Source organism: Manis javanica, chromosome 9 (genome assembly GCF_040802235.1).
Source record: "Manis javanica isolate MJ-LG chromosome 9, MJ_LKY, whole genome shotgun sequence".
Taxonomy (NCBI): Eukaryota; Metazoa; Chordata; class Mammalia; order Pholidota; family Manidae; genus Manis; species Manis javanica.
The window spans coordinates 122044802-122072207 of NC_133164.1; the positions used below are offsets into that span (position 1 = coordinate 122044802).

The 27406-nt window shown below is 48.8% G+C and overlaps 1 protein-coding gene across 10 annotated transcripts in view; it reads left to right on the plus strand.

The window, feature by feature from the left end:
• The window catches only part of TSHZ1 (teashirt zinc finger homeobox 1), a 75863-nt gene extending 55039 nt beyond the window's left edge, over window positions 1-20824 (plus strand). For all 10 annotated transcript variants that reach the window (XM_073213245.1, XM_073213238.1, XM_073213241.1 and 7 more), the window contains one exon: window positions 16367-20824. In XM_073213245.1, coding sequence (XP_073069346.1) covers window positions 16367-19533 — 3167 coding nt within the window. In that variant the 3' untranslated portion in view covers window positions 19534-20824. The remainder of the gene's footprint in view (window positions 1-16366) is intronic.
• The last annotated feature ends 6582 nt before the right edge of the window (window positions 20825-27406 follow it).

The following is a 27406-nucleotide window of genomic DNA, read 5'->3' on the forward strand; positions in this document are numbered from 1 at the left end:
TGCCAGGCGCCGGGTCAGCAGGGCTGGAAACAGGGCCCGGAGGGGCTTTGCGAGCCATCCCCGAAGCCGCCACGACTAACTTATTTGACCCACGACTTTCAAGCTGAACTCCCCGATAACAGTTTTGCTGACCTCCCTGGAGATAAAGACCTGATTTTACAAACAGTGTTTTGTGAAGACACGATTCCTTTTAAACTGCACCCCTCACAGCTGCTGGCAGAAGGGGCCCAAGGGGGGGGGGGCAGCAGGGGCGTGTCGGGAACCTGGCCTGAGACGGGCCCCTGGGGCAGCCCTGCTCTGCCGCTGGTCGGTTATGCGCCGGGGCAGCGCGCCTGCCCTGCTCGCCTCAGTTTACCCACATGGGCATGGCCGTAACAGCGGGTTTTCCCTTATCTGGTTGGCGAGAGGTACCACAGTTAATAAAGGCAGTGCACTAAGGTAGTGTCTGGTCCAGAGGAAAGGTTCAATAAATATTACCTATTACTATTCAGTGACCTTTTAATCCAGAGCATAATGCCAGTGGGGCAGATACTCCATGCGGAAGAACAAGTAAATTATTTCAAAATAACAGTATGTCATCAGCCCTCCCAAATACCTTTCCTGTGTGCTGGAATCGCAGTCAGTCCCTGCAGGGGGCCCCACTGTCCCAGAGCACACCGCCTCCCCGTCCAGGGTGGGACCCCCGTGCTCTCATGGGCAAAGGCTTCTGCCTGGTGGTGGGCCCGTCCCCTTCTACAGAGACACGCTCACGCCAGTGCCTTGCCTCTCAGGCTCCCAGGGTGTCGGCATTCGAGAACCATTTGCCTCTAACATCCTTCCTAGCCAGGCGTGTCTCTCTTTGCTAATCCCACTTCCGAATCCACGTAGGTTAGAGGGGATGGTTTTCCATATGAGCTCACCTGTTTTCTTCCTTTGAATATCTCCTTTCCCCTTTTTTTCTTACTGATTTAAACATGCTCAGCATTTCTTTCTCAGTGGTTTCATGAACAGAACCCAGGAAGACAGATGGAGAGAGAGAAGCTTGGAAACTCCTCAGAAGCCTGGTGTTGGGCGCCTGAGTTTCCTGGTCTTGCTGATGGGGGGGGGGCTTCCCACGGGACCAGTTGGAATGGAATTTGTTTTGTTTCTTTTGCTCCACGAATGAAATGAATCTTTTATTTTATTACCTCTTCCTAGAGACTGTTGAGCCTTGTATGAACCTTCTTCAGGAATCCCACCAGCGTGCAGGCAAAGCATCTGGAGATGGGGTCGCAGGTCACTCAGGGCACCTTCCAGCAGAGATCAAAAGAGGAAAGGCCCTCGGACTCACTAGGGATTGTTATGTTACATTTCTCAAAAGGAAAGCACTAGTTCACGGGGCCTGAATACCCCTTGATTATGGGGAGCGTCAGTCCAGCCCCTGCTTTGGGTCTCAGGGAAACATAAAGTGAAGAAGTTGTGGGCCGGAGGCCGGGCTGTGACTGCAGCGCCTCCTCCATCCTTCCTCCCGGGATGTACCTGCAACTTCACTAGGGATGCAGATGAGGAGGGGAGCCCATTCACCTGCCGAATTCCCTTCTGCCAGTGCCCCAGGCATCCTGGGCTGCAGTGTGCCTGAGCCCCATCTCCGTGTGCTCAATAATGCAGCAGGATTTTGCTCCACCAAAGTGTCACCAGTCTGGGTGAGCTGTGCCAGTGTCTATCTGAAGTGACAGCCATCTTTGAGTACCAGCATCTCTAACTGACTTCTCTTTCATCATGCACCTCAGAAAGGTAACATTTTCGACAAGGTTGTTTCCTCTCTCCGTCTTGTTTCCTGCCCGCGCCCTCACCTCCTCCCCATCCCTTAGTGCACCTGATCAAAACATTACCACTGACGAAGGTTTCCTTCTCCGATTAAATGAGCCCGACTAGCCTGGGAATTTCATGAAGAAAGCCTGTGAAACGCTGGCGTGCAAAGTTAATGTATCTGGTAACAGAGCAGTACTGAGCCAGGTGATACCATCTAGCACACCACCCTCTCCTCCCACTTCCTTAGAGAATGTATGGAAGTCAGCTCCGCGGCGTGATTCTAACATCTGTCCTGTCCCATAATGGTAATTTGTATACATAGTGGAAACAGGTTAAATACTTCCATTCTAATGTTGCCAGCAGGGATGAAAATGAACATTTCAATGAAATCATCTCGACAGAGCAGAGCAGAGCAGCGAGGGGCCTGGGCCGATTCATCTCCCCTCCCTTTGGTGAGGGGAGGCCCTAATGAGAAGGCTTGGATGTATAGTTTATCAGATAGAAAAGGAGGAGTAAATCTCAGAGATTAGAGTGGCAGCAGAACCGTGGGTCTGGCAGGCACCTTGGTCTCCCACCGCAGACCTCTGCTGATCACCAGCCCTTCTCGGTCAGAGGCAGGATACGGGGACGAGGGGCCAGGACTCTTCTCTCTAATGGGCTGCCAGCTCGGCATATCTGCAGCTGCTGAAACCCCTGCGTGGCCTCGAACAGGTCTCCTAGAGCTCTGTCCTGAGGCGTAACCGGAGGGGGCAGAACCGGGCATTTTCATTTCCCTGGAATCAGAAGTTGCCCGCTTTCAGAATGGCCTTCTCTTTGCCTAGAGTCACTTCCCTTCCTTAGCTGTCCGTGTGAAGAAAAGCCATTTTATCTGAGTTGCCAGTGCTATTCAACATTTTTAAAAAATTGGAACTCAGTTCCTATTCACTGTATATCCTATACGGGTTACTCTCCTTCTAGGGAAAATACCAGGTCTCCCATCGAGAGGAATTCTCTGGTGCCCAGCGTGCTGTAACGTCTTTGTAAATCCAAGTGTGTTAATGTGCATTATTCAACATCTTCCCACATGAACATGCTGTATTCACATTGCATTTTCCAGTATCACCACCTTTCTTCTGTCTACGTGGTATTCCCTAAAACCCCAGTGAGTCAGAAATGGAAACATTTAGTCAGCTAGTGTAGCACATGAAAAGCCGGTATCTGAATGATTCCAAACATGTAAATTTGGGGCAAAAGCGGGGCATCTTCTATTGAAAGAACGCATCTTTCACTTGGCATCTGAATCTTTTGTAATCAAGTAGATACAGATACGACACAGGCATGTTACCGCATGTGAGAGGGAATTTTGAGTAAGTGTTGGCATCTGCCAGGTTTCGGAGCACAGATTTAAAGCTGACTCGTCGAAGCAAGTCATGCTCAGGGGGAAGCCTTTCCTCTGTGGCCGCTTCAGCTTCCGCAGCAAGGCACCCTCACCCGTGTTCCTCTGTCTGAGGAGCGCTGACAGGGAGGCGTGGGGCTCTGCTGGCATAATTAGGGTGCAGGTGAAGATGCAGGTTTTGGGGGAATACAAACCAACTTGCTCAGAGCCAAAATTATTAAGACTCAAGGAGATTCAGAACTTTATTACATTCAGCCATTAAAAACCAAATACAGATGTCACTTCCTACCATTCTTTTTTTGTGATTTTCTTTTATTTTGGTATCAATATATAATCACATGAGCAACATTGTGGTTACTAGATTCCCCCCATTATCAAGTCCCCACCACATACCCCTTTACAGTCACTGTCCGTCAGCTTAGCAAGATGCTACAGAGTCACTACTTGTCTTCTCTGTGCTATACTGCCTTCCCCGTGCTCCCCCTATGTTATGCGTGCGAATCGTAACGCCCCTTATTCCACTTTCCCTCCCTTCCCACCCACCCTCCCCAGTCCCTTTCCCTTTGGTAACTGTTAGTCCATTCTTGGGTTCTGTGAGTCTGCTGCTGTTTTGTTCCTTCAGATTTTGCTTTGTTCTTATGCTCCACAGATGAGTGAAATCATTTGGTACTTGTTTTTCTCCATCTGGCTTATTTCACTGAGCATAATACCCTCCAGCTCCATCCATGTTGTTGGCAAATGGTAGGATTTGTTTTCTTCTTATGGCTGACTAGTATTCATTGTGTATATGTGCCACATCTTCTTCATCCATGCATCTACTGATGGACACTTAGGTTGCTTCCATTTCTTGGCTATTGTAAATAGTGCTGCGATAAACATAGGGGTGCATATGTCTTTTTGAAACTGGGATCCTGCATTCTTAGGGTAAATTCCTAGGAGTGGAATTCCTGGGCCAAATGGTATTTCTATTTTTAGTTTTTTGAGGAACCTCCATACTGCTTTCCACAATGGTTGAACTAGTGTACATTCCCACCAGCAGTGTAGGCGGGTTCTCCTTTCTTCACATCCTTGCCAGCATTTTTTGTTTCTAGTCTTTTCTATGATGGCCATCCTAACTGGTGTGAGGTGATATCTCATTGTGGTTTTAATTTGCATTTGCCTGATAATAAGCCATGTGGATCATCTTCTCATGTGCCTGTTGGCCATCTTAATTTTTTCTTTGGAGAAGTATCTGTTCATATCCTCTGCCCATTTTTTAATAGGGTTATTTGCTTTTTGGGTGTTGAGGCATGTTGAGGTCTTTATATATTTTGGAAGTTAACCCCTTGTCAGATATGTCATTTACAAATATATTCTCCCATACTGTAGGATGCCTTTTTGTTCTGCTGATGGTGTCCTTTGCTATACAGAAGATTTTTACCATGATGTAGTCCCATTTGTTCATTTTTTATTTTGTTTCCCTTGTCTGAGGAGAAACATTCAGGAAAAAGTTGCTCATGTTTATATTCAAGAGATTTTTGCTTATGTTTTCTTCTAAGAGTTTCATGGTTTCATGACTTACATTCACATCTTTGATTCATTTTGAGTTTACTTTTGTGTATGGGGTTAGACACTAAGCCAGTGTCATTCTCTTACATGTAGCTGTCCAGTTTTGCCAAAACCAGTTTTGAAGAGGCTGTCATTTCCCCATTGTATGTCCATGGCTCCTTATTGTATATTAATTGACCATATATGCTTGGGTTTGTATCTGGGCTCTCTAGTCTGTTCCATTGGTCTATGGTTCTGTTCTTGTGCCAGTACCAAATTGTCTTGATTACTGTGGCTTTTTAGTAGAGTTTGATGTTGGGGAGCTTAATTCCCCCTGCTTTATTCTTTGTTTTCAGGATTGCTTTGGCTATCTGGGGTCTTTTGTCATTCCACATGAATTTTAGAACAATTTTCTCTAGTTCGTTGAAGAATGCTGTTGGTATTTTGATAGGGATTGCACTGACTCTGTAGATTGCTTTAGGCAGGATGGCCATTTTGGCAATATTAATTCTTCCAAGCCATGAGCACGGGATGTGTTTCCATTTATTGGTATCTTCTTTAATTTCTCTCATGAGTGTCTTGTAGTTTTCAGAGTATAGGTCTTTCACTTCCTTGGTTAGGTTTATTCCTAGGTATTTTATTCTTTTTGATGCAGTTGTGAATGGAATTGTTTTCCTGATTTCTCTTTCTGCTAGTTCATTGTTAGTTTATAGGAATGCAACAGATTTCTGTGTATTAATTTTGTATCCTGAAACTGCTGAATTCAGATATTAGATTTAGTAGTGTTGGAATGGATTCTTTAGGGGTTTTTATGTACAATATCATGTCATCTGCAAACAGGGACAGTTTAACTTCTTCCTTGCCAATATGGATGCCTTTTATTTCTTTGTGTTGTCTGGTTGCTGTGGCCAGGAACTCCAGTACTATGTTGAATAAAAGTGGGGAGAGTGGGCATCCTTGTCTTGTTCCCAACTTCCCACCATTCTTAAAATGACTGTTGCATACAGTAAATCTTGTTTTCCTTAAAGAAACAAGGATTAAAAAAATATATATTAGGCTGTGATTTGAGAAATACAATTTTTATCTGATTTGCTGAAGATAAGATGTCTGGGCCTCATCGTCTAATTACAATTAGAGATGAAAATCTTTTTTCACACAACATGTATGTCTTCACATTGTGAAGCATCAGGGCACACATTGCTGGTGCCACATAAAACTCTAACAGGGACCATATACATTGCCTTATGGCCACTTGCATTAGAATGCACAGAATTTCATGTTATGCAAGATGACAGCACATCTTTAGGGACACACTAGCATCCAGAAGGCACATTTTGTGACAAAAAATGTTAACAAGATTTAATTAAAAAGAAAAAAAGTGGAATCTAGCCATGAGATATGGTCCCCTCATTCCCATTTGGGGGTGCTTGTTCCATGGCCTCCTGGCCGTCTGTGTGGCTGCTCTGCACGCTCTCCTGCTGAGAGCAGGCCACACTGTGTGCTCCCCGTCTCACAGCGCACTGCCTGGGAGGCTTTAGAAGGGCACGGGGAGGCAGGGCAACGCTGTTTTGACACAAAAAGAAATAGCAGAAATGATTACTTGGAGTCTTTGTTTTATTTGATGGGAAGAAATGTCATTTATTTCTAACAGTACTTGTAAAAGGAGAATTGTATCCTGCAGTTACATTTCCCCCGCTTCCTCATTCATCAGGTTTCTGGGGGGCGGGTGGGTGATGGCAGGGGGAGCTGACACTTAGGGTGACAGTGGCATGAGTTGACTCTCTTCTCTGTGATTCAGTAGCTGCTCTCCTCAAAGTCTTTTAGGCTAAAAACTTGTATTCATTCACCTTGTGAAGTACGTTGTTCTCAAAGGCTCATTGCTAGAAGTGGAAGTTTCTCCACATACTACATTTGAAGACATTTTTACCCATTTGAATTTTTAAAGAATTCTAGCTTGCAATGAAAACAAAAGATCATGACAAATAATTACTAAACTGGGAAGTTTTCTGCACCTCTCTTTCTCCTCTGTCCAGGTAAAAGTTTTTAAAAAGTATCTAGGAAAGCAGTAAAAGAGGATTCACTGAAAACAGTAAAAATAAACCTAATTAAGAATAAGAGAATGAAATTTTCTGTCATGAAAGGGTGGATGTAACTGTCTCAGACAGCACTATTGTTCTTAAGGGAATTGCAGTAAAGTCCAGTGCTGTGTGATTTATGTGAACCTTCCAATCAAATGTAGAAATAATTGTGTAGGATTATTATAGCTCATGGGTGTGCCATTGGCTTGTAGTTTATATCCAACCATAGCACGTCTAAACATAAAGTGTCCTAACTTTGTGTTACAAGCGGGTCTCTTGTCAATCCCTGTAGATCTGCATCCCCTGCCCTCACTGACAGCCACGTCCAGTTCCCAGAGAGGGGGTGTCCCTGCTTCTCTTCTTTTATCCTGTGTGTTTAGGAGAATAAGCTACTGGACTTGAAAATGGAAATTCATTTGTGAGACACAAGCCATGTGAGGCTTGGAGACTTTAAAGATCCCTTTCTCTCTTGTTTACATTCTGAGACTCTTAGCTCACTGTGTAACAGCGTCATGCTAGGGGACTGCAGGGGCCACATGGACGTGGTCTAAGTAGCTGGATTAGGAGAAACTCGCTGCGGCCTCTTGTGAAGGCTCATGTGTGTGGCCCACACTCGGGGTGTGATTAGGCGTGTAGCCCGTGGATGTTTCTTTCTACTTGTTTCAGTCATTTGATGATATAGTTCATGCACAACCCTCCTCTCTGGATTTCCAGTGTCATCCATCAGCTGCCCCTTTGCTGGGCTCCCTGGCAGAGCCTGTGGCTGTCGGGGCGCTGTGAGGTGGGCAGAGGGGCCGGGACGATGTAGGAGCTGAAGCCCTAGCTTCCTGGAGAAGCCGTCGGCTGCGCTTCGAGTCTGGTCGTTGGGTGCACCGGCCCCACAGTGACAGGGGCCAGGCAGGCCAGCAACGGCTTTCCTCGGCCCGCGGTCTCTTTGCCCCAGGTTAGCGGAAGCTTTCCAGGCGTGAGGCTAACAGGTTACTCCACCTGATAGAAGTCTTACTAGTTTTGGTGGTCAGATAATAGCAAGCTGGAGCCTGGTGTTTTGGGCCTGGTTTGCTAGTACCGGCCCTGCAGACCCAGGCTGCTCACACTGGCCCAGGCTGGCGTTTATCACGTGGAGAAGTCAGAGCTGAAAGCACGTGTTTCCCTGTGTTGGCGCTGGCCATGCGCGTCTTGGGCACGGCTAGCTCTTTGACTTGTGGGCTGAGAGCCTTTGCACTGCATGTGAACACAGTCCAGGGCGGTGAGGTGCCTGCGTGCTTTCTCAGCTTCACGAAGGGGTTGTTCCCTTTTTGTTCTTCTCACTTCATTTTAACTTGTCTTTTAATTTCTCAAGAGTCTCATAGGCATTTTCCCCCTTCTTCTGCTCCCTGACATCATCAGAAAGCAAAGAAAGGTTTTGGTCTTTTCATGGTGGTGTAAGCTCTCACCTATGCTAGCCCCCCTGCTCAGTGTCACTGCCCAACACGCAGTGAGCTCCAGACGTGTGCTGAGTACCTGATGGCTGAGTCGCTGGGTGGCTGGGGGCACCTCAGGATGAGGTTCTTACTCCTCACCTCACTGGAAATTGAATTCTGGAGTCATGAAGACCAGAAGAAATTGTATTTATCTTAGGGAAGTTACCTGTGGGTCCCTAATTAAAATTAGACTTGGGTAAAAACCATAGGGCATTCTATTCAGAGCCTGCAATTCTTAAAAATTCTATTGGATTTTAAGTAAAGAAATAATTTCATTATAAATTAGATGGTTTAGCAAACCAGTACGTGAGTGATGGGTATCAAGCAAAAATTTGTCAAAATGATAGAAACATTCTTGATTACATCATGGCAGAAGTGGCCTTTTGACTTTGCCTGGCAGAATATCAACCTTCCTGCAAAAAAAGTCAGAACTTATGTCTATTAATTTACATATATCTTGCTTGTATTTTATTATCCTTTTCAGAGTAGGAAGGAACAAGCTCTACCTATATCTGCTTTCTCTGCATTTTTTATTTCCCAGTATATTCTAACTTTCATCAAAACCACCTGCTCTCTCTGTAACAGAGGTGAAGTTACTTTACAAGTGATCAATTATAAATTTGGAAGAAAGTGTGTTTTGCAAGATTCTACAATGAATTGCAGCTGTACATTTATCACTTAGGTGTGTAGAAGGCCCTTTTGTGAATTGGCCCCTCAGAGTAAATGTATTTTGATATAAAGGCCATCTGTTCATGGATTTCACATTTGCCAGTGTAAAACCTAGTTTGATGTAGATGAACATGTAATTTGGTATGATTGTATAGTTTCACCAGGTGGCAATACAATAGCAAAGTTTGGTATTTACTGTAAGCCAGTAACCAAGCAGGGACCAAAGGCCTGTGCTTTATATTTATCATTTTTAAATTTCCATTTCCTCATTCACAACCAACTCTCAATTATGTGTACTAATGAGGAAAAGAGAGCTTAGATCAAGTTTCCCAACCTGATTCTTGTCACTTATTTCTACTTGTCACTTATTTCCAGGGCCCCCCGGCACCGACACTGGGCCCTAGAAAGCGCCCCCAGCCAGGGACTCGGCCGCTGCCCTGCACGAGCCCTGCTGCCCCTTCGCTGGGCTCCCTGGCAGAGCCTGTGGCTGTCGGGGCGCTGCGAGGTGGGCAGAGGGGCCGGGACGATGTAGGAGCTGAAGCCCTAGCTTCCTGGAGAAGCCGTCGGCTGCGCTTCGAGTCTGGTCTTTGGGTGCACCGGCCCCACAGTGACAGGGGCCAGGCAGGCCAGCAACGGCTTTCCTCGGCCCGCGGTCTCACTTTGCCCCAGGTTAGCGGAAGCTTTCCATGCGTGAGGCTAACAGGTTGCCTCCTTGTGGCCGCAGGAGGACGTCCCTTCACGTGCATCTCCTGGCTTCTTTTGAGCACCTGTGGGGCGTGAGGAGGAGGACAGGTGGCAAGCGCAGTCGGGCTCAGTGAGGGTGGTGAGCGCTGAATTCTTCCTGCAACCTCTGAAGACAGTAGCAGAGGCAGGGTCACACTCTGGGGGGCGAGTGAGTGAGTCGGGGTCGCGCTGTCTGCAGGTGACTGGCTGGGGCTCCTTCCCGGGGCCCTGTCAGTCTGTCCCTGCCGATCCCCCATCCTCATGCCCGGTAATGATGGGGTCTGTCCTGCAGTAGGAGCCACGCCAATGGCCCCATGAGCCTGGACCCTACGAGCAGATGGGGTGTTAGCCTCCCCTGTCCACCCTGGCCTCTAGGTTCAGACTGCCCGGGCACCCCTTACCTCTGGTCATCCCTGCACCTGCGTGTGTGGCAGATGTGGCCTGGGGGCCTTGCTCTAAAGGTTGTCTGGCCCGTCCATCCCTGATACAGATGGACCGCAAACCAAAGGGCCCCTTGCTGCCTGGTACTGAAGCCATGTCCGCCTGGCCTTGTTTCCAGGCCCCATGGAGGCAGCCTGAGAATTTCCCTTACACAGGCCTTGTCCTTGGGGACAGTCTTCTCACCCTCCCCTGCTCCAGACTCTTAAAATGAACCCCAGTAGGATCTAGATCCTTCCTAGGGGTCTGGATCTGGCATGCGGGTGCCCTCGGCCTGACCCTGGTTTGAAAGGTGGGAGCTGTTGAAAGTGGTCTGGGAGCTGGACTCTGCTTTTAAAGGCTGGTCTGGAGCAATGCAAGGGTGGGCGGGAGCCTGCCCGTGACCCTGAGAAGCCACAGGGCGTTCTGCCAGCCACCCAGCAGTCAGCAGGATGGGATTGGGAGCCTGGGGGTCGAGCGCTGGGTGGGAGCAGCTGTGAGTAAGTGCTCAGGGGTGGCGCCCAGGACCTGATGCTGTTGGTGCTGTGGGCTGGGAAGCCAGCCAGCCGTGAAGGTTCTCAGAGGAGGTCACAAGGATAAGGCGAGGCTGGCTGAGCCCTCGCAGAATCCATTTGGAACCTTCCTTGGGCCCCTCCTGCCCATCTCCCTCTGTGAGGCTGTTGAGTCCCTTGCACCCATTTTTGGCTGTGAGTCCCATGTCTGTGTCCTCACATGGCCTTGAGCACTCTGGAGTAGGGGTGGCCCTGGCTAGGGGCCACCAGCAAGGGCGGCAGGGGAGTGGGGACGGCTGTGCTTGTGCAGGAGCGAGCGTCCTTCAGAGGCTAACCTTACCTGCCCCTCGGCTCCTTGGAGGCGCCGGAAGGGTGGCCAGTGGTTCAGGCTCAGGGAAGCCGGCCCCCAGCCACCCCCCAGCCACCCCCAGGTCTGCACATCCTCATGCCCCTTATAAATCTGGGTTGAAAGTTAGCTCATCTAAAAAAATAGACACTGAGCTAAAAGAGCATGCTAGAAGAGTGAAAGAGCCAAGGACTATCAATTATGAAGACTAGTGAACTGGCAGGGTGCACGGTAAGAGTAGAAATCCTGAAGTCCGGAAAGGACAGCTCCCATGTAGCTGCAGGCTGGAGGCATCCGGCAGGTGGCCACGGAACTGGGGGGCGGGAGGCCCCGCCCCCTGCCCCCTGTCTGGGGGACTCAGTCGCCCCTCGAGGAAAGGCTGGGCAGAGAGCAGGCTCGGGGGCAGCGCTAAGAGACTCTCCTGCCGACTGAAATCCCCCTATGGGAGCCCGAATACCACACACCCTCATCGTTCTTGCCCCCCATTACTCTTACACATTTCTTAGAAAATCAAAGTGATGGATCAGCAGAGCCTGTTCCACACTCCCGCCCCCAGGCTGCGCCCCGCCCTTCCGGGGCTCCCGGGTCCCCAGGGTCCCCAGGGCCAGGCTCAGAGCAGCCAGGTGCTCGCTGAAGTTTCGCTGCCAGCCATTTAATTCCAGAACCATGTGAAATGGCTAATGCATGTTTGCTGAACTGAAAACTTGGAAGATTCTGAAAATAGAGATATTTATCAAGAACCACTTCACTCAACAAACCCATATAGTCATTATCTAGGAAAAGAAACACGATTGAAATTCTTGTAAAAGGATTTTTCCTTTGTACTGTGTACACAGTTTTGTCTTCTGCTTTTTTCATTTAATGACCCTCTCCAGGTATTAAACCACACTTTTTAATGCTTGAATAATATTGCATCATAGGAATAAAGTATAAATCACCTTACTAACACTTTTTGTTGAAAATTTAGACTGACAGATGTTATAGGGAGAAATACACTAAAGGACATCTTTGTGCAAAAAGCTTTTTTTTTTATATTTCATAGCATCTTCTTCTGCTATACTTCCGAAAATAAAATTATTGGGCCAAAAGATGTCAACATTTATATGTTTTTCTCCTTTTGTTGAGAGTCTCTTATTTGTAACACCATGACCGGCACATAAGAGTTGTTCTAAATACTTGGTGCAGAATTACGTTGGGCCATTCATTCATTCAGCAGCATTTACAGGACAGCGTGTTCATTGGCATTGACATGTTAACAAAGGGAAGTAACTGAGTCCTGACGGCAACAGGGAAAGACCTCTGACCAGGAGGCTGTTTACCCTGATCCAAATCCTGTGTCCACTGTGCACCCTTGGGGAAGTCAGTCCCCTTCTCCAAGGCTCAGTTTCTTATCTGCATAACAGCCATTTCAGTGATGCTGCCTTGAAGGGTCAGATCATGAAGACGGAGGGATAAAGTGCAAAGGCCCAGCCAGGGCAGCTCGGGGCGGTGCTCAGCGAGGGGAGTTGGGGGAGAGTTGGCAGGCTGGCTGAGAGCACAGATGGGTAAACAGCTCCGAATCCTGTAGGGAATGGCGAACTCTGTGAGGGATAGGAGGCGTCATCAAGGAGATGACATCTGAGCCTCCCCTGAGGACAAGCGTCATTCACCAGGCAGAGAAGGTGGGAAGGTTGGGGCCAGGTCGCCCTGAGGGCTGGACATGGGACACGAAGGGAGTGGTCCGCAGGGGGATATGGTAGCAGACATTCGGGGCCGGCTTCCGGGAGACCACGGCAGGGGCCCAGCTGGAAGGCCATTGCCATGTCCGGTTAAGGTGCTGAAGGGACAAATTGTCACGGGCAGGGGGCAATGCTGGGTGTAGGGCTTGAGAACAAGGAAGCATTGAGGATAACTCTGTTTTCCTGGCATGGACAACATGTTTAGGGGTGACTCAGAGAGTTAGGAGACTCTAAATCTATTGGGGAAGTTGGGGAGGTCAGGAGGGCCTCATTTGTTCACACACAAGATGCATGGGAGTGCCTGTAGGTCACCTACATTGTAAGTGCATTTCAGGCCACTTGGAGCCCTCCTGTGTGCCAGACATGGGGCAGGCCCTGAAAACCCACTGAGAGGATCCCTGAGCCCAGCCTTCACAGGGTGGGGGGCACAGGCCTGTGGCTGTCATGTGCAGGGCTGGACATGGGTCTGAGGCTGGAGTCAAGCGCCAGAGGGCTCAGGGAAGACGCCAGAAGAGGCTGCAGTGTAAATGCGCGGAAGGGGAGAAGGGCTGCCTGGGACGCTGGCTTGCCGGCCAGTAGACAGTGGGGTCAACACAGCCACTCCTGGGAGTGGGGTCGGGGAGAAGGGCTGCCTGGGACGCTGGCTTGCCGGCCAGTAGACAGTGGGGTCAACACAGCCACTCCTGGGAGTGGGGTCGGGCGGGAGGAGGTGCGGCTGTGTCCCCATGGGGATAGTAGGAGGGGGGCCGGCAGCCTCGGCGCCTTTCCTTCCTGATGTCCTGCCCTCCGGGCCCTGGCCAGCTGCCTACTTAGCCTGCTGTGCTCCTCCTGGGCTTTGAGCTCCAGAGAGTGGGATGCTGGGGGCCCCTTCCCCTCCCCACCCCCTGGAAAACGCAGGTGCGGGTGCAGAGTGAGGGGTCCCCTCAGGAGGGCTCTCTGGTGGCGGAGGCTGGGCTTGCTCTGTGTGCCCCGCCCACGCAGGTAGTCAGGCTGCCCTGGGCTGTGGGGTCCCAAGGAGGTGTTAGGTCAGTCTGGGAACTTGCCAGTGCAGTCGGGATGGGCCCTGGAGGAGCACGGGCCAGGCTGGAGCACGGCCTGATGACACTCCACTCTGCTGAGACGTGGCCCGTGTGGCCGGCAGATGCCACCTAAGTCATGCCTGGCCCTGAGATGCCACTTCCAAGGGTGAGGACAGGGGGCCCTGAATGAACCCCAGAGGCATGGCAGTGGTGCCCCATTCCTGTGTTGGCAGAGCTGAGATGAGTGTACACACTGATGGGTGCCCATTCTGGGTGGACGGCGAGAGGCCTTGTTTGAGCCCGAGAAGGGAGACGGCCCAGCCGACGGGTGACTGCAGCACAGGCAGATATGTGCAGGTGGGGAGCCAGCATGACAGGCCGCACTCACTGAGCCGGACTGGTCCAGGTAACACGCTTCCTTTACATCAGTTTGAATTACTAGCTAGGGTGCAAATCTTCCTTTCATAAAAGTGGGTCAGCTGGGTCATCTGGTGGACTTTGCGGTTGATGGCGGGCGCGACTTCTGAGGGAGTATCCCTGGGGCTGCCTGGGGACAGCGCTGTGGAGGAGCTCTGCCCTCCCCAGTTTGTGCCATAGCCCTCAAGGTCACCTGCAGAATCCACAGGGGGCGCTGTGGCCCACGCCAACCCCTTTAGTCAGGCTTGCTTAGAGGTGATGAGGTGGCTGGTGCTTCTGTGGTGGGGCCCCTGGGCTGAGGATCCGAGCTGCAAGCCCTCAGAACCCTGGGCCATGCTCAACCTCAGTGATGATGGACAAAATGAACTTGGTGATCATTTCTCAGTTTTATAAGCTTTGCATTTCACAGGCAGGCCATTGGGTTATTGAGTGCATTTTCCAGACACTAAAGCCTGTGGTGAGACCTCAGGTCTTGCACTACTGACCTCTCTTCACGCCCATGGCACATTATGAATGGAAGTGTGATTCCCAGACTGGTTGGAGCACTGCTGTTCTACATTCAACCATGACACAGATGTGAGCAGAAGTGAGCAGGTTTGCTTAATGCCACCACTCAGGTGTGAGAGAGGGTGTGTGCAGGCCTTCTGGTGAGTCCAGCTGAACAAGGCTGTGCTGGTGACCGTGAACATGCATGTGAGTGTGCGCATGTGTGCTCACGGGGGTTGTGTGTACACGGGCACCGAAGTGCTTGCGGCCACCTGAACCGTAAGCCCTCCATTTGCACTCATGGCACTTACCCCGATCCCCGGGGTCCAACCCTGGGCAGCCAAGATGTTCTGTGTCCTTACCATCAACCATTCCTGAAAATGTGTGCTCTTTGCCACATTCCCTTAGGATCTGGCTCTGATAGTGTGATGACGAGTGATTCTATTTAATGAGACACCTCTCTCAGGTTGTGTCAGTGCCTTTTACTAGGGGCTGTTTGGAAAATATCTTAACCCCCAATATCCCAGTAGTTGATGGAAAATGAGTTCAGCTACAAGCCCACTGGTCAAATAAGTTAAGAGGTGGCGCATACAATGATAGGCAACATAATAAAGCATCTAAAATGTCCTGCAATAAAAACATCAGGCTTCATCTCATGGTTTGTATGCCCTCTGCCCTCTCGCTCACATGACAGTTGTCAGTGTCCTGTAGTTTCCCCTGGAAAATGCTGTCTCAGTCCACGAAGTCACCCTGCCAGTTGTAGCCTCAAGAAGGCAATGGTAACCTATTATTATTGGCCTTGTTAAAAATTTTAAACTATTTTTTGTTGTGATAAAATACTCATAGCACAAAAGCTACCATTTTGACCATTTTAAGCACACAGTGCAGTGGCATCACGTGCATTCATGTTGTTACAGCCGTCACACCATCCATCTCCAGCATAGAAACTCTGTCCCCATGAAACACTAACTCCCGGTCCCCTCCATCAGCCGCCAGCAACCGCGGTTCTACTTCTGTCCCTGTGAATCTGGCTTCTCTGGGGACCTCATGTAGGTGGAGTCCTGCAGCATTTGTCCTCTAGTGATGGCGTATTTTACTTGGCATAATGTCCTCCAGGTTCATCCACATGGTAGCAGGTGTCAGAATTTCCTTCCTTTTTAAAGCTGAATAATACTCGATTATCTGTGTACCCGTATTTTGTCCATCCACTCGTCCATCAATGGACACCTAGGGTGTTTGCACCTTTCGGCGCTTGTGAATAGTGCCGCTTTGCACAGCTGTGGCCCTTTGACACCTGTCTGGTGTCCTCATGCAGGTGACGTCCAGTCCAGGCAGGGGCCTGGCTGGTGGTTCTGATCTGTTCTTGGAGGAAGACCAGAGTATTTTTATTGCTTGTCGCTGAGGAGTGTTTTTATTTGTGGAAACCACGTAACACTGTCTGTGGGATATCTTGCTCTACAAGTTGGCAACCAGGTCCCTGCTATGGGAGGGCATGGGGGGCTGGCTCCTCACTTTCAGAAGGAAAAGCCTGAAGGAGGAGGTGGCAGGGCTCTCGCCCCCTTGCCACATGCTGTCACGGCCACATAACAGCTTTAAGCAGGGGGCAGACACCCGCCTTTCAGATGAGGCTCCGTCGTTGAAAACACACTCACTTAGGAGGGGACGTTGTCCTGGCTGAAACCTAATTTGCCCTCTCGAATGGTAGAGTGGTAGTTCTGTAAGCGGGGGTAGCCTTGTGGCCTGGAGCTCAGCTGAGAAACATCTTTTTAAAGATCCTCTAACTACTGGGGAGGCCATGCCCTTGAAGGTGATTTATTCCACTTCACTGTGTTTCATTTTTCTCTCCTAGCTTATGTTCCGGAGGAAGAACTGAAGGCAGCAGAGATAGATGAGGAGCGTGTGGATGAGGATGGGCTGTCCCTGGACATTCAGGAAAGCGAGTACGTGTGCAATGAAGAAACTGAGATCAAAGAGGCCCACAGCTACCAGAACTCCCCCGTCAGCACTGCAACGAACCAGGATGCCGGCTACGGGTCGCCTTTCAGTGAGAACAGTGACCAGCTAGTCCATTTCAAAAGCTCCTCCTCCAGAGAAGACAAAGAGGACCCTCAGGGTCCAGACAGCGTCTCCTACCCCCAGGACAGCTTGGCCCAGATCAAGGCTGTGTATGCAAACCTGTTCTCAGAGTCCTGCTGGTCCAGCTTAGCTTTGGATCTAAAGAAGTCCAGTTCGACCACCAGCAACAACGATGTCGGCCAGAAAGAGAGCTCCACCCCCACCCCCACGCCCCCCAGCAGTAGTGCGGGGACCACGGCCACCACCGCCACCACCACCAGCACGCCCAGCTCCGGGTCCGGGTCCAGCGGCAGCTCGGGCTATGACTGGCATCAGGCCGCCCTGGCGAAGACGCTGCAGCAGACGTCGTCCTACGGGCTGCTCCCGGAGCCCAGTCTCTTTAGCACCGTGCAGCTCTACAGGCAGAACAACAAGCTGTATGGCTCGGTGTTCACCGGCGCCAGCAAGTTCCGGTGCAAAGACTGCAGTGCTGCCTATGACACCCTGGTGGAGCTGACGGTGCACATGAATGAGACGGGGCACTACCGTGATGACAACAGAGATAAGGACTCCGAGAAGACTAAGCGGTGGTCCAAGCCCCGGAAGCGCTCCCTGATGGAGATGGAAGGCAAGGAGGACGCCCAGAAAGTGCTCAAGTGCATGTACTGCGGCCACTCCTTCGAGTCTTTGCAAGACCTGAGCGTCCACATGATCAAGACAAAGCATTACCAGAAAGTGCCTCTGAAGGAGCCGGTACCAGCCATCACCAAACTGGTCCCTTCTACCAAAAAGCGAGCACTTCAGGAGCTGGCGTCCCCTTGTTCTCCCGAGCCAGCAGGAATTGCTGCAGAAGCTGTGCTGAGCGAGTCAGCCAAGGATCAGAAGACCGCCAACCCCTACGTGACGCCCAACAACCGCTACGGCTACCAGAACGGTGCCAGTTACACCTGGCAGTTTGAGGCCCGCAAAGCACAGATCCTCAAGTGCATGGAGTGCGGCAGCTCCCACGACACCTTGCAGCAGCTCACGGCCCACATGATGGTCACCGGCCACTTCCTGAAAGTGACCACCTCTGCCTCCAAGAAAGGGAAGCAGCTGGTGCTGGACCCCGTGGTGGAAGAGAAGATTCAGTCCATACCTTTGCCGCCCACCACGCACACCCGGCTCCCCGCCTCCCACATCAAAAAGCAGCCTGAGTCCCCGGCGGGCCCCGCCACCGCCGAAGAGAAGAAGGAGCCGGACAAGGAGAAGGTGCCGGGGGCCGGGGAAGTGGAGAGGAAGATCAAGGAGGAGGCCGAGGACGCCCCAGAGAAGGTCGAGACCCCCGCCCTCTATCAGTACCTCCGGGAGGAGGACCTGGACGACAGCCCCAGAGGCGGGGTGGACATCCTGAAGTCGCTGGAGAACACCGTGTCCACGGCCATCAGCAAGGCCCAGAACGGCGCCCCCTCCTGGGGCGGCTACCCCAGCATCCACGCCGCTTACCAGCTGCCCGGCGCCGCGAAGCCGCCGCCCGCCGTGCAGAGCGTGCAGATGCAGGCCTCCTTCGCCGGCGGGAAGCCGCTGCCCGCCGAGCACAGCGCACTCCTGCCCTCCCCGGGCAGCCTCACGCCGCCGCCGCTCAGGAGCAACGTGTCGGCCATGGAGGAGCTGGTGGAGAAGGTCACGGGCAAGGTCAGCGTGAAGGAGGAGCGGCCTGCGGAGAAGGAGAGGGGCTCCCCGGCCAAGGCCGTGTCCCCCGTGGCCAAGGAGAACAAAGACTTCCCGCGAGCGGAGGACGCGGGCGGCAAAGCCCCGCAGAGGAGGGGCCCCGAGGCAGAGGCGGGCAAGGCCAGAAGGGAGGGCGTGACGGACGCGCGCGCCCCCAACGGCCCCGAGCCGCTCAAAGCCAAAGTCGCCAACGGCTGCGGGAGCCTGGGGATCATCACGGACCACGCGCCGGAGCCGCCCTTCATCAACCCGCTGAGCGCCCTGCAGTCCATCATGAACGCGCACCTGGGCAAGGTGTCCAAGCCCGTGAGCCCCGCGCTGGACCCGCTGGCCATGCTGTACAAGGTGAGCAACAGCGTGCTGGACAAGCCCGTGTACCCCGCCGCCCCCGCCGCGCGCGCTGGCGCCATCGAGCGCTACTACTACGAGAACAGCGACCAGCCCATCGACCTGACCAAGGCCAAAAGCAAGCCCCTGGGGTGCGGCGCGGCTGACTCGGGCTCGCCGCCGCTCCGGGAGAGCGCCCTCATGGACATCTCGGACATGGTGAAGAACCTCACGGGCCGCCTGACGCCCAAGTCCTCCACGCCCTCCACGGTGTCGGAGAAGTCCGACGCCGACGGCAGCAGCTTCGAGGAGGCGCTGGACGAGCTGTCGCCCGTTCACAAGAGGAAAGGGCGGCAGTCCAACTGGAACCCCCAGCACCTGCTCATCCTGCAGGCCCAGTTCGCCTCCAGCCTGCGGGAGACCCCGGAGGGGAAGTACATCATGTCGGACCTGGGCCCGCAGGAGCGCGTGCACATCTCCAAGTTCACGGGGCTCTCCATGACCACCATCAGCCACTGGCTGGCCAACGTGAAGTACCAGCTGAGGAGGACAGGGGGGACGAAATTCCTCAAAAACCTGGACACAGGGCATCCTGTTTTCTTTTGCAACGATTGTGCCTCTCAGTTCAGAACTGCTTCCACGTACATAAGTCATCTAGAGACACACCTAGGCTTCAGCCTGAAGGATCTTTCCAAGCTGCCACTAAATCAGATTCAGGAACAGCAGAATGTTTCAAAAGTCCTGGCGAGCAAAGCTTTGGGCCCAGTGGCGGCTGCTGAGGACGACCTGGGCTCCACGTTCCAGTGTAAGCTCTGTAACCGGACTTTCGCGAGCAAACACGCAGTCAAACTGCACCTCAGTAAGACCCACGGCAAGTCCCCAGAGGACCACCTGATCTATGTGACAGAGCTGGAAAAACAGTAGCGCCCAGGTATGCAAGGGACCGCGGCACATTGCACTAGCCCTCTTCGTACTGCACTAGGCCTGGCCTGAGCCTCCGAAATCAGCCTCTCCTTTGTTGCCGAACTGCCTGTCTGGACCTTGGTTTTTCTTACACATATTTTGTAGTTATATTTATATGCTCTTTGTCTGATTGTGCATGTTATTTTTCTTTTTCCGTGAGTCAAAGTCTGACCTTTATTTTCAACATCTGTTCTTGATGTTAAGCTATCTTTTGTAGGAAATAGTGGGGCACACTACTCAGAGACATTTATTTAGCAGGAAAGAAAGACACAAATAACAATGACAACAAGACATCCTAAAATTACAAAGTTGCCATGACAATAAAGGTCATAGAACCTAGTAGTGTCAAATTTAACCCTTTGAGGACTGTAATTGCATTTCTGTGCCTTTCACTCAAAAAAAAAAGAAAAAAAAGGCTTAAGGCATTTCATTCAGATCAAAAGCTGTGTCAGACACAAAACTTATTTAATAATTAAAAAATGAGCTTTTATATGCAGAACTGGTTTGTGAAGGAAACATGCATGCAGCTGTTGGAAGATAGAAGGTTGTCTAGGACCCGTGGGACGAGGAAGTCACACTTTACACATTTAAAACAAACAAAAACCAACAACAAATACCCCAGTTGCCACTATGCCCAAACCCTCTGGATGCTGAAAAATGCCACTTTTGGCAAAAAAAAAGTATGCAAGCTATTATTTAAAAATGTGTAAAAATGCTGTTTCTTTTTTCCTGTAAAATACTGCGGTTTATAGATATTTACAAATGTAAGCTTTGGTACAAGCTGACCTTTCTATAGTGTGCTGCATTGTAAATGAAATAAAAGGTGGGGGGGCAAATGTTGGAGTCCTTTCCTTGTAAATTGCCAGCATCAGCTTACAAACTCCTATTATGTTACATATCGTACCATTTTAATCTACTCAACTTTCTTTGTACCTTCTGGCTGTATGCTTTCTCTTTTAACTTTTTATATTGTCATTTTATATTAAATTTTGTGTATATAATGTAAAACCACAATTTTTGAATAAAATTTAGTTCCTGCAGCTTGATTTAAATAGAGAAATTTTACTGGCACCTGCATCTTTCCAGATGCATGTATATCAGACATAAATAAATGAAAACAAAGCAGTCAATGCACTATTAATTATACATTTTGATGTTCTATCATTAATATTGTACAGTACATTTTGGTTCACACAATTAAATCCACTGTTTTCTCAAATGTAAAATAAACCCACATGCAGTTCTTGATTTACATAGATTGTTGTGTCGTCATTATTTTGCCTTTGAGATGTTATTTCAGCAACAAGAGGTATTGCTTATGCAATCAACCAACAGAAATTCTATTCAGAATCATCCCATTTTGTGATTTGTGTGCAGACAGGCTTCATTCAAATGATAAGTATTGCATTTTTAAAATGATAATTAAAATGTTTGACCCCGCTGGGTGCCATGGTTACTGAGTGGAGCCGCTGAGGGATGGCTCTGTCGTGCAAAGATGGACAGAAGAGCCTCCTTTGGAGAAGCCTCACCGACTATTTTTAAGTGTTTACAGTGATCTTTTGTGTGCGTCCAGGCCTTACTGCTGCGAGTGGAACGGTAGGTCTTGTCCTAGCAGCCAAGAGCCGGGGGGCCTTGGAACTAGTCAGCATTGCTCCAAAGACGAAAGCCTGAAATTTGCACTTTAAAAAATGGACAGTTTTTAAAGACTGTGTTCCTCTCTGCTTCAGTGTTTGGGGCGCGTCGTACTTCCCTAGGTTCCTCTGGAGCACTGAGGGGCTCTACCGCAGAGACCGCCGGGGCTGTTGGCGTGTAAGTGCCGTGACCTCCACCCTGACGTCCAGGGTGACTGCTCCAGTCTGTGTGGAGGGAGACGCTGACTTCAAGGCCCTCAGCCTCTTTTTTCCCCAGAAGTGCTTACTGACATGAGTAGGACAATTTCTTTTTCTACCTTTTTGTTTCAGAAAACCAAAGCCTGAGAAGCGGGAGAAGTTCCAGCTGTTTCTCAGCAGCCAAGCAGTCACACTGTCTGCTCCGGCCCCAACCAGTGGGCAGGAGGGCTGTGCCCGGCGAGGACTGGAGGGAGCAGGCCGCTTGGCCATGTTGACACAGCCTTTGTGCCAAGGCTGCAGACCACCAGGGAGTTTTGCCACTTCTGATCATTGGGAAATAGCTCTGTCCTTTAGGAGCTCCAGCCATTTAGACATTTTGGTTCAATTCCTGGGTGATCATGTACTCTGGGCTCAAAGGGTGGAGTGAATAACAAACCACCCTATGGTGGGAGCGTGGCGACTGCACTATATCCTTTGAAGCACCGGCCTGCGCATACATGACCCTGCAGTGTCGTCGTGGTAGGGAAAGAGTCCCAGCAGCAGGTGAGGCGGTGGGGTGGGACCGAGCACCCTGAGTCAGGGCGGCCGGCGTATCCCAGGTGCAGCTGCTAAGCTACATGAGCTCCCACCACTGGGGCCTGCACAGAATTCGCTTCTTATTCTTCTAACTCATCAAGCACATGGCTCTCTCATTACAGACCCCAGTTTCCCAACCAGCGAATGAAAGACTAGGCTATGTTACCACTACTGCGACCAGGGAAAAGGGTGCCCTGGGTTACATTATGGGGCGCTGACCATGTGCCAGGGCCGGCCTGAGCACTTCCCACGGTCACGTGTTCAGGCCCCCCCAAATGCCGGTCCCGTGACTTCCAGCTGGCTTGCAGATGAGGCGCCAAGCCCAGAGCAGGCCTACTCAAGGTCACAGGACTGGGCTCGGAGGCAGAGGGGCTTTGCCCCAGACCCTGCGGTGGCCTCGTGTCATCCGCCCCATGTGAAGATGTGTGGCCAAGGACCAGGGGGGTGCAGCAGAGTTCAGTGGTTAGGACAGCGCTGAAGGACTTAGGTGAGTGGTCACGCTGAGCCCACTTTCAGTTGCAGAACGTTACTGCTCTTGTCTTCGACTGTGTCTGAAAAAATATGTGGAATCATGTTTGTTATGAGTTTGTAGCAGCTTCAGTTGAACACAGGTCTTAACTAGTAATTCAGAAACTCAATTTGTATAAATACAAATAGAGATCGAACAATCTGGGGAAGACATTGCATACTTCTGATCTGAGGGTCTACAGGCCTGCTTCCCTCATCTGCTTGAGTAAATGCAACCACCCCTCCTCCATCTGGTCTAGGGTCCCTGGAATGGTCCCCACAGATGGTCTGGGATGCTCTCCATTTCTCTGGGGTTCTCCCTCAGCCCAAGGAAGCAGGTCTGCATATCCTGGTGTGTGAGGGCGACTGGCCCTGGGCTCCAGCCAGAGCCGCTTGCCCACCCGGAAGGAGGCAGTGGGGAGCTGGGTGGGGCAAGCGACCAGGCCATCCAGCGTTTGGCTGGGCCACCGTTGTGGTTGAGCAAAACTACTCCTATTTTGCAATATTTGCAGCTTAAGCCTTGGGTTTAATAACTAATCAGATTTCCCCCCCTTTAAGTGGGATTTTAAAAGGTTTGAGACCTCCCTCAGAATGTGGGTCAGGTAAGGATGTCCTTGTTACTTCATCAATATTTATAGAGCTGTAAAACCTGTGAAATAATGATGGACAGTAATTTCTGTAAGAGAAACTTTTAGGCATTGTATACAAAAGAAGGGATTAAAAACTTGAAGATTTTTGCCCCTATATTTGGCAATCTTTAAAAAGCTGTTAATATTATTCTACAGCATATCTAAACTACTTCTAAATTCTCAGAAACCTGTACATACAAATAAAGATGTCTGCTTTTTCCCAAGGTAGAATTTCTTGTCAGTTTATTATAATTTACCTGAAGATGATAGACACCATTGACAGCTGATTATTGAGTTGTGAACCTAAAGACATCAAAGAGTAAAATTTGGAGAGCATTTGTACTTTTTACATAAATTTATTCTTATAATAAAAGTAATACAAAGTCATTGCAGAGAACTTGCAACACCTAAAAAAGGGAAGAAATAAAAATTATTGTTTTCATCTAGAGAAAAACCACTGTTACTATTTTAGTGTTAGCATCCCTTTTCTGTTTCTGTGAGATAGAGGCCGTGCTCAGCTCTCTCTTGTACTTTGCTTTCTGTACCCGATAGGAGTGAATACGTATTTTCCCATTTCATTAAATATCAAAAATTTCTGATCTTGTTTAGATGCAGTACAATTTATTTAATCAATTTTCTATTAGAGTTTTAAAAATCAACATGTAGATTCTTTTCATTTCACTAATACACATGAGTACGAAAACCATTCCACTCAATATTTCTCCTGATTTCCTTAGAACACATCCCTAGAATTGAAATTTCTGCATTGCAGTGATTTGATACACGTGTCCCACTTGTCCCCGAGAAGGCTTGTTCCACTGACATTCTGTTAGCGTGACAGCGATCATTTCTCCACACCTTTTCTTTGTGAACACAAGAGGTTTTTTTTTTTTCTGGCTTTTTTCACTAACTGGCCAATGTAATCTTCATGATCTAGTTTATAATACTTTTAATGGTGATTGTCCATTGATGTTACTTAAAGAAAAGATGGGTTAAGGACTTGTGTGATTCTTTGGGGTACATTCACATGAACTACGATTTCATTTAGTCTGGGTGGTCAGTATACATATTTTACAGACAGTACAACAAAGAGGGGAGCACGGAGCTGACCAGGAGCTGCAGCTCCCTGGTGGCTCCACGCTGGAGCACGCCGGCCGCCTCCTGGGCCTGTGCTCCGAACGCGCTCTAGTACACAAAGTGGACAACGGACCTGGCACTGTCTTCAAATTGTCTGGCTTGTAAGGCGGAGAAAAACTTCAACTTGTGTGATTTCTGTTACTAATTTATAATTAGTATTAATTTGAAAACAAAGATAATCTCTAAATAAAGCGGGCCACCCTCAGGAAGGTGAGACATGATCTCTTTGAACGGCTCCATGACATAAAAACACTTGGTTGAGAGTTAGAAGGGAAGAGAGAAGGACCACTTGCAAGATCCCCGTCAGACACAGGTTAGTTCGTTCCAGAGCTGGAGTTCAGTGGAATTGCTGAGAACTGACATCTTGGACGGAGGTTTCTGATGGAGCAAAGCTGTAAAGATCATGAGTAAGCCCAGCATCTTGAGGCTGATTAGGGTCAGCAGATTCTTAAGGGAACATAGAGAAATAAGAGTTTTCACCAACAACTATTTAGAAGCTGACCTGTAACTAATCAGTCATTATTTTTCTTAAATCACACAATAATATTTATAATTTGATCTAGCTGGTGTGAAGATCATCCGGTGATATGTTACAGGGCAATTGACTTCCCACCAGTTGAACAGATTGTAGAAGCAGTGGGCTCACATCTGTCATCACATTAAAAAAAAGCATTGACATAGGGGACCCATCATACTTTTCACTGAGAGATGATTGACATATAGCAAGCAGCACGTTAACGTCAGGCGTACGGCACAGTGATCTGACATGTATGTATTGCTAAATGACCACCACAGTAAGTTTAGTGAACATCCATCACCACACAGACTTTTTCTTGTGATGAGAGCTTTTAGGACCTGCTGTCTGAGCAACTTCAGATGCAGCACCCCTCTTACCCTGAGGGATATGCTCCCATACCCCCCAGTGGATTCCTGAAACCAAGGATAGACTGAGCCCTGGATATGCTGTGTTTTTTCCTATACGTACACACCTATAATGAAGTTTACTTTGTAAATTAGGCACAGGAAGCAATTAATAACAACAAGCAATAATAAAACAAAACAATTATAACAATATACTGTAACAAAAGTTATGTGAATGGGGTCTCTCTCTCTAAATACATTATTGTACTGCACTCACCCTTGGGATGATGTGAGATGATAAAGGCAGTGCAGGGGATGATGGGGCCCCACGACACAGTGTTAGGCTGTGATTGACCTGATGGCATCTGCTTCTGGACCTTGACTGTGGGTAACTGACCACAGGTGGTGGGGTGGGGGGGACTACTGTATACAATAAAGTATTAGTAACTATAATCACCAACCTGTCCATTAGATTCCAGGACTTATTTTATAACTGGAAGTTTGTACCTCTTGACCCCCTTCCCCATTTCACCCCCAACAGCCCTGCCTCTGAGACCCACTAATCTATTCAGTGAATTCCTTTTATGTTTTTCGTTTTTAGATTCCACAGATAACTAAGACCATATGGTATCTGTCTATCTCTGTCTGACTTACTTCACTTCATTATATTTAAATATAAACTAAAATAAATAGTTCTCATGTTGGAAAGAATGCTTTGCTTAAATTTAAAAGTTGGTCTTAAGGTTGCTTTCATCCTACGCGAACCTGAAATTTCAGGGATGTTTTGGTCTGAAAGCTTGTTTCATCGAAAAGCACATCAGTGAAGGAGATTGAGGACAGTTACACTGAGATCAACAATTTCTAAATTATGTAAATAATACGGAAAATCCCATCTGCACTCTGGAATCATTAACCAGGTTCTCCTAGTTAGTGCATGCCCAGCCGGATCTCCTAGGAGCTGCGACAAAGCACCTCAGTCAATCCCAAGGTTAAAACATTTCTCTCCTTTCAGTACATTTTTCTGCATTTATGCATATTTTCAGAGTAATTTTTCCAGTTTTAGCCAACTGACTAAAGTTAAGAATTTCCTTTTCTCTTTGCAGAATAACAAAATATGTAGATGTGTAATATGTGGCACATACTAATAAAACTGACAAAGGTGGGACTTTTTGAGTCCTTTATGACCTGTGTAGGTTAAAATTACATACTGAGTCATCTTTCCAAGCCATAGCTTTCTGACATATATCTCATACCATTATGCCCCATTTATATCTATTGTTATTGATTAATAGTTATATGTACCACTTTCAACCTTTGACTCTTTAAAGTCATTAAAATGATGGAAGGCAAATATTTAGTTGTTTACTTTAAGGGACATTAGTGTCCTGAATACCTTCGTTTCATTTGTAATACATTTATTTCTAAATTAGTAAAATCTAATGTCCACTTGCAAAATGATATATTTCTTTTTGGAGATGATTGTCCTCTAATTTTTGTCCTCTAATGGTTTGATGAAGTTCACAAACCATTAGCTTGGATATGCAAAATTCCAGGATGGTGAGCTCAAATATTGGTCTTGTGTAATGCAACCCTAGGTTTTTGTATAGTTGCACAGCACAATAAATGACGGCAGCTCAAAACTGGGCTCTGGGTGAAGTGACTGGGACGCCTTCCACGGTCACCATTCCCTCCATCAGAAACCAATGGCATCAAAATCTGAAATAATCTGCGAGTAGAAATCTGCTGGAAAGGGCTTTCAAGTGCATGTAAAGTAGCAAACTTTCTATGGTGACTGTTTTCTTAAATACACCGTGAATATTCGTCTTTAGGTTCTGGTTAGATTGCTGGAGCTCTACAGCAACAACGTGTAACATCTTATTTGTGTCATGGAAGCGTGATTTTATCACAAAACCCTTCTAGCAAACAGTGAAAGCTGCAGAGGGGCGCAGCAAGCCCCCATCTCTCTCTAGCTTCTCAGAAGAAAACAATGGATTTCCAAAGAGGGAGTCACAGAGTTATTCTTCCCAGGTGACCTCTCCCTTACTTAAAATTACCGTTTCAATAAAAGTACACCCCTTTTTTTCTTGGACACTTGGATTTTTAAATTCCTTGTTATCTGCTTCCAGATGCTCACCTTTTTAAGAGTGGAATTCTTTATCAGGAATAGAAGGCTTGATGCTTCAGATGCCCGTGTGAATGTCACCCGTTTTGCCCAGGGTTTCCATGCTAGAAGAATAGCCTCATGGCATTATTTTGACATGAACAGATGCAGTCAACTTTTTTTTCAAACACAAG